The 13,237-nt window shown below is 39.5% G+C and overlaps 1 protein-coding gene across 1 annotated transcript in view; it reads left to right on the forward strand.

The window, feature by feature from the left end:
- Nucleotides 1–13,237, forward strand: part of PLA2G4A (phospholipase A2 group IVA) — a 147,473-nt gene that overhangs the window by 24,482 nt on the left and 109,754 nt on the right. Inside the window, exon 2 of the mRNA XM_037035116.1 lies at nt 4,127–4,229. Coding sequence (XP_036891011.1) covers nt 4,197–4,229 — 33 coding nt within the window. The 5' untranslated portion in view covers nt 4,127–4,196. The remainder of the gene's footprint in view (nt 1–4,126; nt 4,230–13,237) is intronic.

A 13,237-nucleotide genomic window follows, 5' to 3' on the forward strand; every position in this document is an offset into this window, starting at 1 on the left:
TTAAAGATTTTGACTCTATAGTAGAGGACTAGGAAGTCACTGGAACTGTGTTCACAGAGGACTAGGTTCCAAGAGTCCCTTCCAGCTCTGGACGTTAATCATAGAATATGGTATTGCCTTTAGCAATATGTGAGCATGGAGTCTTGGCTGCATGCAGTGCCACTTCTGGATTGCTTTACTCTGCCTATTGAAGGCAGGAGCTATGCCCTGTTCTCCTTTGCGTTCTCCATGCCTGCCATGCCTTAGATCTCTTATGTAAAGCCACTGCTTGTGACCTGAAAGTCTGTAGGCCCCACAGATGCTCTGCTGCTCTGCCTCTGTCAGTGGCACTATTTTGAAGAAGGAAACTTTGGGTGAGGATAAGTGCCATAGTCCTGTTTACTTGCTGAGTTTTCACTATCAATACTATCATATCATATCCTATCATCTTCTCAAGTAAAGAGTGTATAGAGCCACAGATTCTCATCATACACACCTGGATGGTACATCATTTGCTCCCCAGCACATTGCATAGTACATAGGATGTTGTGGGTATTCATTTGCTGAATGATGAATCCACCAAAATTTTTCCATGTTTCCAGTCACAACAGTGGTTACAATAGATGGTACATGTTCAAAGTCAATGTCTAGTTATTAGTGGTCGGTCCCTATAATCTTGGTCAGAAAAGGGGAACTTAAGTGTATCAAGTGTCCATTGGTGGACAGGTGTCTTTCACAGGCATTAACTCATTAGTGCTCACGACAGCATTTAAGGTAGCAATAGTCACATTTGTTGGTCTTAGAATGTGAAACTGGAGTTTGAATCGGGGTCTTTCTGACCCCATACTCCGTGGTGTTTTCACCAAACTATGCTGCTTCAGTGAGGAAATCATGGTTGTGCCTCAGACATGAATCCCTGACAGGAAGTGATGCCCTGCCACGGGCCTTCGACTGCACCGGCAAGTCAGCTGCTGGAAAGAGAGGCGGGACCTCAGGGGTTACTTTGGACCCAGGGGCTGTATGTGGCCTATTCTGTGCTTGAAAGCAGGATTCATATTGAGAAATTACTTCACTTTTGAGGGTAAATATAGGGGATGTGGAAGGTGAGAGTGAGGAAGAGGCAGGCAGTTTTCACACTACATCACCCAGAAAAACATATTCTATCAGCAGTTCTAGAGTACAGACACTATTCGGACCTGGGAACTGATGGAGGTGTGATCTGCATAGAAACAATAGCCATCCTGGTAGATTAAGTCATTGCAGATATTTTGGGACAAGAAAGTGATAGAAACACCTTAGAAAATTTTGATAATGAGACGCACTAATAGTTGACATCATACCACCTGATGTAGACACACATTTCTTGCATTGCAGATACAAACACCAATTATTCTATTGACGTTTTGCCCGTATCTTCTTATACAATTGTTCCTTTAACATGAGGTTTCCTTACTTGTAAGAATCCTTAGTGCCAAATCAAAGGCACAGTATAGGATGGTGGTAAATAAATAATCATGTTTGTGTTATGTTCATATGATGTTTGTAATATGAGACTAAATAGGGGGAAAGAATAAGACAGAAAAGAGAAACTCATACTGGTACTGGTGAGCAGAGTGAGGTGATATAGAAAAAATAGGAGAGAATTTCAGGGGAAAAGGGGAAAGATTCACAGGAACAAGTATAAAGGACACATGGACAAAAACTAAGGGGGGAGAATGGGAGGGAGGTGGGGAGCACTGAGGGGTGGGCTGGGATGGGAGTAAATGACAGAAAACTGTACTTGAACAATAATAAAAAAAGAAAAAACAGATAGAGATGAAGGCAATACGATTTATGGATGAATAGAAAATGAACCTTCTTTTACTTGATTAAAATGCTCTGGGGTCACTGGGCTTAAAAATTGTTTCTTTTGCTTGACATTCATTCACTCAATGGATATGTATTAATTGGCCCTACGCACCTACAGAGGAGCCGGGAATATCACAAAGAATGACACGAGCACACAATAGCTGCCTTCATGGAGTTTATGTTTCAGTTAAGAGGGAAGAGAGATGGACAAGAACAATGAAAACTATGTAGTAGATGTAGATGGTAATAATCAAGAAAGCAGGGTTTCTAGTAAAATAACACAGGGAAAACTTACTGGGAAGATGACATCGAACTAAAGATCTGAAAGGGAAATACATCAGAGACAGAGCCAACCCAAACAGCATAAATGTAATAACTAAGGATATTAGTGATTGGATAATGTTATTAGCAATTATTTTCGTTAGGCTTAACACAAGCAAGTGCAAGGCAAAGATTATGGCAATGTATTATGATAAGTTCATGCTGGTGGCTTAGCCTCATTGTGATTTAGAAAGATGCCTAAATTTTCATCCCGATGAAGATTCACCATGAGAAGAGAAAAATAATAAAGCTTTAGAAGCTTAAAAAGTGTTGTGATTAAAGTAAGTGTTTTATTTTAAAAATAGCTTTTTTTCCTCCAGTAAAAATAATGATTCTTGATGAGGCAGAATGAAAATGAGGGATTGTCATTTATGTAATTTTTGAATAGGGGCTATGGGTGACTTTTACCTTTCTTATAATATTGATTCAAATTTTTTAACATTAAAACAATAAAGCATCCTGGGTGGAAGTAATTTCAAAAGACACATCTAACAAATGGCTGTTAGTCAAAATATTTTTAAAAGCCTCTTAAAACTCAACAAGAAAACAAAGAACCTAATTTGAAAAATTGACCAAAGATTGTAACAGACCAAAGAGGATATTGCAGATGGCAAATAAGCACGTGAAATGATGCTCCACATTGCCTGTCATCAGGGGAGTGAAAATTAAAACAACAATAAGGTACCACTACACACCTATTAAAATGGCCAAAACCCAGAGCGTTGACAGCATCCAATGTTGCTGAGGCTGTGGGGCCACAAGCTCTCGTGCGTTGCTGGTGGGATGCAAAAGGGCACTGCCACTTTGGACTTTATTTACTTTGGTGGTTTTATTTACTAAAGCTAGACCTACTCTTGTTAATACAATCCAGCAATCGTCCTCCTGGGTACTTACCCAAAGTAGCTGGGAACTCTCTTCCCACGAAATCTTGCACACAGATGTTTATAGCAGCTTTATTCACAATTGCCAGAATTTTGTAGCAACCAAGATACTCTTCAGTAGGCGAATAGAGAAATAAACTGTGGTACATTCGGAAACAGAATGTCACTCACTGCTAAAAGGAAATGAGTTGTCAAGCCATAAAAAGGCATGGAGAAAACTTCAAATGCGTATTACTAAGTGAAAGGAGATAATCTGAAAGGGTTACATATATACTGCATACGTACAACTCTATGACAGTTGGAAAAGAGGAAATTATGGACTCAGGAGAAAGGTGGGTGGTTGCCAGAGATTGGGGGGTAGGGGGGGATGACCGGGAAGAGCGCACAGGATTTTCATTGCAGTGCAAATGCTTTTGTGATACAATAATAATAGTTACATGCCATTATATATTGTCAAAACCTATAGGATATTCTATACCAAGTGAACCCTGAGGTATACTGAGGACTTTGGATGATTGGTCAATGTAGGTCCATCAGTTGGGACACAGGTCCTCTGATGGAGGACGTCAGTGACGGAGGAAGTTGATAATGGGGGAGGGTAATAATTGTAGAGGAAAAACAAAGTATAGAGAATTTTTTTTCCATGAAAATACTTCTTCACTGCTTCTGAACTAAACTGGTTCCTTAGTATGGGCAAACATTTCTTTGAAAATGTCAGCATTAAAGTTGAAATTCAACATGAATGTATTTTGAAAATTTTTCAAGAGTTATGGTGAAAAAACATTTCTTTCTGACTGTGAATTTGTATCATACTGACCCAACCGAGAAAGCTAACAATGGCATGTGGCTTTTTAGTTATAAATAGTACAAATTTTTTCTAAATTTTCCGTAATTTCAGTGAACTTCTCATAAAACACTTGGCAAATGCAAAAAATCCTGGAGTTTCTTAATAATTACTCTGTTAATAATTACTTAATAAACAATTATGACCTCAGTGTATCTGGTCCCCTTTTATGTCCTAAGGTTCATGCCCATCATCACTGAAATCTTGGAACTACATCCAAGAGGAAGCTTAACAATGATTGTTTATTTTGTAGGTTTTAACGAAGCCAGGGTGCCAGAGAAGACCTTTGAAGTGTGAAGAGATTTCCTGTAATTGAAGCCAAGATGTCATTTATAGATCCTTATCAGCACATTATAGTAAGTCATGTACTGTTTATAACTCCTTCTGGGAGGAAGGCCGCTATATTTCTGTGCATGGGCACTGCTGATGTTGCTTGTAAAGTAAAACTCTATGACCAAGTCTGGATTTTAACAGTGTATAATAAAACTAACCTATTTCTTCCTTTAATCACTGCAAGTTTCCAGAAAATAAGGTACTCAAAGGGGAAAAAAACTCCCAACACATCTGCAAAGGTATTGAACTTTCATGGAACTAAAAAAAAATATGGTTATCACCTAGCCATTATCAGCCTGCATGTCCTTCGAGTGAACTGGTGAAGAGGAGATAAAAGAACTATAGAGTTGAAGGTTGTATCTTGGTGTGCATTTCAGGGTAACTGGTTCTGTAAACTTTCCCTTAGTTAGAGATACTTAAACAAACTTTTCTATGGGTGGTTAACTTTTGCTAAAGACTTGAGTGGAACCTAATCAGCAAAACAAACAAAGGAGCAAAATAGAACCAGACCCTTGGAAACAAAGAACTGGCAGTGCCCAGAGGAGAGGAGGGAGGAAGGTGGCAGGGAAAGAAGGGGGAGGGGCAAGCAAAGGGACGTGAATAGAGGACTCATGGGTTCGGACAATGGGAAGGATCGACTGGGGGAGTGGGGGGTCTGGGGTGGGCTGAGAAATGGGGAAACAGGAGGGACAGCTATAACTGAACAACAAAAGAGTTTATCATCACCAAGCCCTTATTATATGAAACGTTAAGAGGACTTATCTGAGAAAAGGAAGAAGATAAAAACTATGAACAGGAAAATGACAGCAAACTCAACAGTGATCAACCACTGAACCTAAAAACGAGACAAAACAAAAAACAAGCTAAGCAAACAAGTAGAACAGGAACAGAATCACAGAGATAGAGATCACATGGAGGGTTATCAGCGGGGAGGGGGGAGGGGGAGAATGGGGGGAAGGTACGGGGAGTAAGAAGAATAAATGGTAGGTACAAAATAGACAGGGGCAGGATAAAAATCGCACAGGAAATGGAGAAGCCAAAGAACTTATATGTACAACTCATGGACATGAACTAAGTGGGGAGGAATGCTTGTGGGAGCTCATGGGAGGAGGGTGCAAGGCAGAGGGGAATAAAGGGGATGAAAAAAATAGGACAACTGTAATAGCATAGTCAATAATATATCTTTTAAAAAAGGGAAAAATAAGTAGAACCAAAAGATGAAACAGTGGAACAGTTCAAATGTTAAGATTTAATTTTTCAAACTCCATTGGAAATATGAATTTTTCTTCTGATTAAAAAAAAAAAGACAGAGGAGGCATTTCTTTGCTGAATTTAATACTAGAGACCCAGAGAGGTCTATTGGGACTAGAAATGGTTTTTATGGATATTAAGGAATAATCTACAGTCTCTTTTTCACTTAAAATGGAAAACCGTTTACTGACCCCGCATCTCTCTCTAGGTACTGTCCTCTTTCTCCCCCTGCTTGGATAGCAAGGACTGATGTGTTAGGATTCTTTGCAGTGCCTTCTTCCCCTCCGTTCACAGCTTCAATCACCGAAAACTGGTCTCAGCTCTTCCAGTTCACCAAAGGGTCCCATTAAGGGCCTCTTTGGTGTGGAATCCAATGGAATCCACATTCCCCGTCCCACCCCCACCCCTGTGTCTGCCGCTTGTTCACTGATTCAGTCTTTTCTGGTTCTGCTTCAGATTTCTCAGGTATAGTTTCTTATTCTTTCATTTATTTTTTTGCTGTTGATTCCTTCTCGGTTTTCTTTGAAAGCTTCTCTTTCTGTTTGACTTTTTAATATTGAAGAATAACATATATAAAGAGACTAAATTTTAACTGCTCAGCTTGATGGGTTTTTAAATTTTTTTAAAAGATTTTTAAATTTATTTATCTTAGAGGGGAAGGGAAGGAGAGAGAGAGAGAGAAATATCAATGTATAGTTGCCTCTTGTGCATCCCTTGCCAGGAACCGGGAACTGGCCTGCAACCCAGGCATGTGCCCTGACTAGGAATCGAACCACGATCGTGTGGTTCGCAGGCCTGCGCTCAATCCACTGAGCTACACCAGCCAGGGCTCAGCTTGATGGTATTTTATCATATGTATTCCACACATGAAGCTATCATCCAGATAAAAAAATCCAATATTATATGTATCTCCTGAAAGCTGTTCATGTCCCTTCCAGTCAATAAACTCCTCAAAGGTAACCACTATTTGACTTCTATTACTATTGAGAAGTTTTGCTTGTTCTTGACCTTCATATAGATGTCGACATTCAACATGGTATCTGTGGGATTCATTCATGTTGTTGTTAGTAGCAGAATCTTACACTTTTACATTGCCATGTAGTACTTTATTATCTGGATATACTATAAACTGTTCATCTCGTCCATGGATAACAGTCCACTTCACACCGGTGGTGCCTTGCTCTACACCAAGCAGCCATACACGTGTGTGACTTGGTTTCTATCCTGTTCTGTGAGTCTATGAGTCTGTGTTTGCCCCGTTACCGACCTGTCTCAATTTCTCTAGCTTTGAAATGGGCCTTTACCTATGGTGATGGAAATCCTCCTCCTTCTTCAAGGTTGTCTTGGCGACTTTCTGTCCTCTGCATTTCCATAGACATTTTGGAACCAGTTTGTCAATTTACACACACACACACACTGCTGAGATTTTTTAAAAGATTTTATTTATTTATCTTTTGAGAGGAAGGGAAGGGAAGGAGAGAAGGAGAGAAATATCAGTGTATGGTTGCTTCTCATGCGTCCCCTGCTGGGAACTCGCCTGCAACCCAGGCATGTGCCCTGACTGGGAATCGAACCGCAATCGTGTAGTTTGTAGGCCCAAGCTCAATCCACTGAGCTATACCAGCCAGGACCGAACTGCTGAGATTTTCATTGGTTCTGTCATAAGTCTATCGATCAGTTAGGGGAGAGATGACATGTTAACAATACTGAATCTTCCAATTCGTTCCCAACCCACGAGTCTAATCCCAAACTAGTGTTATTTAGATCATCTTTAATTTTCCCAGTAGCGTATTATATTTTTCAATGAGAACCTTCTTGCATCTTTTTATAGATGTATTTTTTAAAGATTTTATTTATTTTACTTTTTAGAGAGAGGAGGAGGAAAGGAGAAAGAGAGAGAGAGAGAGAGAAACATCAATGTGTGAGAGATACATTGATCAGTTGCTTCTCATATGTCCCCAACTGGGGACCAGGCCCACAACCCAGGCATGTGCCCTGACTGGTGACCTTCCAGTTCCCAGGCCAGCGCTTAATCCATTAAGTCACACCAGCCAGGGCTGGATATATTTCTTGATGTTTTAGTGACACTGGAAAGATAATTATAAGTTTCATTTTCCAATTCGTTGTTGCATATGTATGGAAGTTGATTTTTTTTTGTAGATCCAGTGAATTTACTACATTTCTTTATAATTCTAATTGTTTGGGGATTCTTTTGGGTTTTTGACTTACACATTCCTCTTAATCTGTAAATAATGCCAGTCTTCTTTCTTTTTAATCTTTAAATATTTATTTCTTTCTCATTGAATTAATTTTTGACCACCTACTTTAGGACTAGCCCATTAGTTTAGAAATGTCATATTTTCATAATTGCTTAATTAAAAATATTTTCTAAGTTTTCTTTATTTGTTCTTTGACACATGGGTTACTCAAACTCGTGCTTCTTAATTTTCAAACATTTGGTAAGTCCATGTAGTTGTCTTTGTCATTGATTCCTAATCTAATTCCACTGTGTTCACACAACATACTCTATCGGTTTGTAACAGGTTCATACATGGTCATGGCTCAGCATATGGTCTGTTTTGGTGTATCCTTCATATGCAACAATATAATCCATATTCAGTGTTTTTGTGAATTTTGAAGACATGTTATTAGTGCATATAATTTCTGAATTGTATTCTATTTAATTGATGTTTTATCATTATGATAGGCCCTTTTTTATCTCTAACAATGTGTTTTCAATTTTACCTAGTCTTTTATTACTATAACCCCTTCTAGTTTCTCTGATTACTATATGCATCCTTTTATATGCAACTTATATTTTTCCTTCTCTTTAAAGAGTTGTTCTTGTGAAAAGCAAGTAGTGAGTTTAAAATGACATACCTCTTATATTCTAAAACAATATCCTACTTTCACAATTATGATTTTCTATAGATGAATTTAAACAGTGAAAGTATCTTCTTTTCTGTTGTTTTTCCTGTTAAATAAGTTTCTATATCTTATGTGCAGATTAATTTTTCTCACTGCACCACCTTCAGAGAACTATGCAGAAGCCACATATTTGTATCACATTTTCTTTACCTTCCCCAGCACTGGAGTTGAACACTGAGCCAGTATTTCAATTCACAGCTCTTTTAAATGCAGAGATCCTAAGAGCTTTACAGGTTTGCTTATTCTGCTTATTCTTGCTGCGCATCTGTGAAAAACGATGTGCTTGTGTGTGTGTGTGTGTATAAATTTTTTAGGGACAACATTCCCTGCTGTAGTTTTCACAGAAAGCTACTTTTTGAAATATACATGCCAGCACACTCAACAGAGAACAATTTTAGTGTAGAGAAAAGATGGGGAAAACGAAGCCAGGTAGTTAGGAATGAACGATGCCAGATGGATCGACACAATCTGGGCTGCCTCAAGGCACAGGAATTGGACTCGTGTTCACACATGTGATGCGTTCCATGTTCGAGAGTCCCGTGAGCTAATAACACAGCAGGTTCAGCCAGCAAGTTCTCTGGCTCCCAATGGTGCCAGCTTTTAAGAAAGTGGTGAAAAATGGAGGGATAACCATATGGCAGAATTCAGTTTCCACGCGTTTGGAGTCGTTGTGCGGTACTTTCCAACCTGAAGAGTATTTGTGTCTCCAGAACTTACTGAGGTTTTGGGGGGCCAGAGAGACATCAGTTTTTTTAAGGATAGATCAAGAATAAAACACTTACAAAAATTTCCATCTTTTTACTCCGAAAACATGAGTCACTAGACAGCCAGCCACATGGGTCCCAGCATGACCACTTGCTAAAATACTGGGAACTTTGAAAAAGGTCATCGTAAGGCGGCTGGAAAATTTACCCCCAAAGTATAGAGATATTATTCTAGATGATTCTGGTAACACAGAAGGGCAAAAAACCCCACTGGGGAAGTAATCAAAGAACTAGTGTTCTAGTGGTAGTTTCAGGCTTTAGCGACGTGCTCATGAGCACTTACACTCTGAGGTTTAGCTGCTTCACATGGAACACGGGGGTGAATAGTACCCACTGTGTCTGTGTCATGGGGCTTTTACACAAATAAGCTGTTGTGTGCACAAAAGTGTTCTTGAGAGACTTAATACGGTAAGGTGTTCCCAGGAAGCTTCCGAAGATGACACACGGCTACTGGGAAATCAAAAATAACGGTGACAATTGCTATTACAACAGCATAGTCCACAAACAAATGGGTTCACAAACGATATTTGTGAAACGATAAGCTTCACCCCTTCCCTGATACCTGGTCAGTCCCTGCCACAAGGCTCTGCCTGGGGCCAAAGTCCATGCATTTCACGTATTGCCCACACGTCTGCTTCTTTACCACGAAGCACAGGTCAGAAATTCCTAGAAAGCCACCAGGTTTACCTCTCCATTCTTCAATTTCTGTTTGGTTCTTTAAAAAACTTCTTGGACATTTTTAAAAACAGTTTCAGGTTCCTAGGGAAGCTCGTTGTCTGGGGCCAAGGTCGCTCCGGTTTTAGGTGAGTCGTTTTCTGGGCTCCCCGGAAGGCACTGAAATGGGCTGCTCTTCCACGGATGGGCCGTTCCTGCTTATTCCTATGGTACTTCTATGGAGTGTTCAACTTGAAGCAAAGGGGGTGGCCCTACTAGGGTCCTTGTCTTTAGAAGGCTCTCCTCCTTCATGGCTGCTCAGTCCCTACGTCTCCTTTTATCTGAATCACCAAATGCCCCCTTGGCGAAACCTCACTCACCTTTCTGGGTTTCCGTGTGCTCCTCGATTGCTGATCTCGGCCCAGATGGTGAAGGCCTTCCTATCTTGTTAGTTTTTTGTTGCTGTACCATTCAGTGTCCTTCAGAAAACCAGAATTCATGGGAGATAGATAGATAATGTACATACATACGTGTATACAAACATAATGTCTTCATTCATGAAAGTTGCTATACCAAAATACTACAGAATGAATAGCTTAAAAAGCAGGATAAATTTATTGCGTACAGTTCTGGAGGCTGGGAAGTCCAAGATCAGAGCATTCGCGTGAGTGCATTCAGTGCTGCCCCTCTTCCTGGTTCACAGCTGCTGTGTCTTGACAAGCTAGGAATACCTCTGGATTCTCTTTTATAAAATATTTTATTTATTTATTTTTAGAGAGAGGGGAAGGAGAAAGGGAGAGAAACATCCATGTGTGGTTGCCTCTCGTGCACTCCCTACTGGGGGCCCAACCTGGCCAGCAACCCAGGCATATGCCCTAGACTGGGAATCGAACCAACCACCCTTTGGTTTGCAGGCTGCCACTCAGTCCTCTGAGACACACCCGCCAGGGCTGGATTCTCTTTTATAAAGTCGCGAATTCATTCATGAGGGTTCCTTGCACCTTCAGTGCCATTGCCAGTACCCTTATGAGTTTTGTCTGTGCCTTTTAGTTATGCATCTTTCACTTAATGCTTGATGAAAGGAACAAGTAAAACAGAGAGAAGGTTTTTAAGAAGTCCCTTAAAGGAAGAACGAATTATTCAAAATGGCGTCTGTAACTATACCTGTATTTCCAAGTCTTTCGGATCTACTAAACACTCACAACTGAACATCATCAATGCAAAGACCTCTTTTAACAGATGTAGATCTGAATGACCCTAACATGTCACCTAGGTCAGTAATTCCAAACCAAAAGGATCTCTGTCACCCAAAGCGCCTTTAAGAATGTGTGAGGACAACTTTTCAAGTGCACGTGCTACTTCATGTGCTGTAGGAAGCCCTTTGGTGGGGGTGAAGGTGTACCTACCCCTCACTCTCCTTCACTCAGCTGAAATTATTCCTAGCAGAGTGGAGATTTCTTCAGGAGCACCAAAGTGGGAGAAAAAGCTGGTGGTCAAACTTAGTTGCCTGGCACCACGGCTACTTAGTTACTATTGGACTAAGATCTGTGTCTGAATTCAAATTTAGGTGTTGAAATTTTTCATGATTGTTTTATTATAGATATCTTGAAGATAACTGTCATTGTAAGCTCATGATGAACCATTAAATGAGTATTTTAGACCCACATTGTCATCATCAAATATTATTTTATATTGGTTTTATTGCTGGAGTTTCCTCCGTAATCCTGATTAAAATAGGAGTTAAAATTTTCTAATGGCAGTGAAAATAAACTCTGTACTTCATTTAATTTTTAAAGACATGTACATTATAATATAATATGTTATTACCATATTTTATTGCAAGTGGAAAGTTTTTTGTTCACCAAGGAAACTCCAGACATATTTCTGCGTATGATTTTCTTTTAAAGATCTATGCTGGAACTAACAAATCGTTTTGCCAACTTAGGTGTTTTGGACATTGGGATTACTTGTATATATAGTCAATCCATGACTAAGAATTTGTAAAGCAAAGTTAAATAGCACTGTAGATTGCAAATATATAAAGTGATTATTCTTCTAAAAATGTGGGAAGACAGTAGCACACTGCCTGTACCTTTTACATGTATTAGAATGAAACTCCACGCCACAAAGCGAAACTGAAAATAACCATCTTATTTTAGCAAATATCATGACTCGTGGGTGATGTCAGTACATCAATGGGTGGAGGCAGTCAAATGGCGAGGGGAATGGGGACATCTGTACTAGTGTCGACAATACAAATAAAGGGGGAGAAAAAGAAATAAACCTTCATTACTTGACAAAAAATAGAAAAAGAAAAAAAATTTCTGAGCCTTGGCTGGGTGGCTTGGTTGGTTGGAGTGTCATCCTGCTACACTGGGGTTGCGGGTTCGATCCCCCGTCAGGGCACATGCGGGAGTCTACCAGGGAGTGAATGAACGGTGGAACGATGGGTTGATCTTTCTCTCTCTCTCCCTTCCCCCATCTCTCCAAAATCAATCATTAAAAAAAATGAAATTATAAAGGCATTCCTGAGATCTGTTTGCAGTGCCTGTTGTTGATTGTGGTGAGCACGGTCTCTGTTTTCAGTACTGAGATTTCTGTACTCCTTATCATACTAACAGTCTTGACTTTTAATTTGAGTTAGAAGTGGGTAGTGGCAATTGAATAGAGAAAAAATACTTGCATGCAGAAACCACCTTCTCCTCCATCAGATTTGTTTTGTGTTTATCACAGTAGAGCTTTTTCACAGATTAGGACAATCATCAAATTGATTTTGTACAAATCGACTGATTCTTTTTTTCCAGTGTCCAATCATTTTAGTTACAGATGTCTATGTCATTCTTCAGAATGAATTTAATGCAGTGGCTGTTTTCATAATGATTGGGTTATTATAATATGGAAAAGAAACAGTGTTGTTATTTTCACGATAGAAAATACTATAGGTGAAGAAAGACCCTCAAATTAAGGTAATCCAAGACCTGAAGGCAAGGTTTACTCTTGGTGACTAAGTCAGTATACTGAGCTTATATTTTACATCTCAATTGAAATATGGCATCTCTTTTGGGGCTGAGTCATTAGTTTCCTTGGAAACGCTGGTTGTGGATTCAGTAACATCATTTCCTCTGGCACCATCCCTGAGACAGAATGAAGAGTCTCCTGTTCAAGTCAGAAGCTAGCTCTGTTTATACTAGTTTGAAATTTTATACAATACTGGTCCCAGGAACAGGGCAAGGGATTATCAAAAACTATTTAGATAATCAGTGCTCGAAACTGAGCCCTTTTCTCCAAGAATTTGCGTATACTTTATAGATAGATACCCTTTCATTAATCATTACAGCACTTAGAGTTTGGCTTGATTTTGACACTTCTGTTTTGAAAATAATTTACAGGTGACTTGAAGATTTATGTTTCCAAAATGAACTTGTAAAAAACCA

The sequence above is a fragment of the Sturnira hondurensis genome, unplaced genomic scaffold (genome assembly GCF_014824575.4).
Source record: "Sturnira hondurensis isolate 20B ecotype Veracruz unplaced genomic scaffold, ASM1482457v3 Scaffold0022215, whole genome shotgun sequence".
NCBI classification, from domain to species: Eukaryota; Metazoa; Chordata; class Mammalia; order Chiroptera; family Phyllostomidae; genus Sturnira; species Sturnira hondurensis.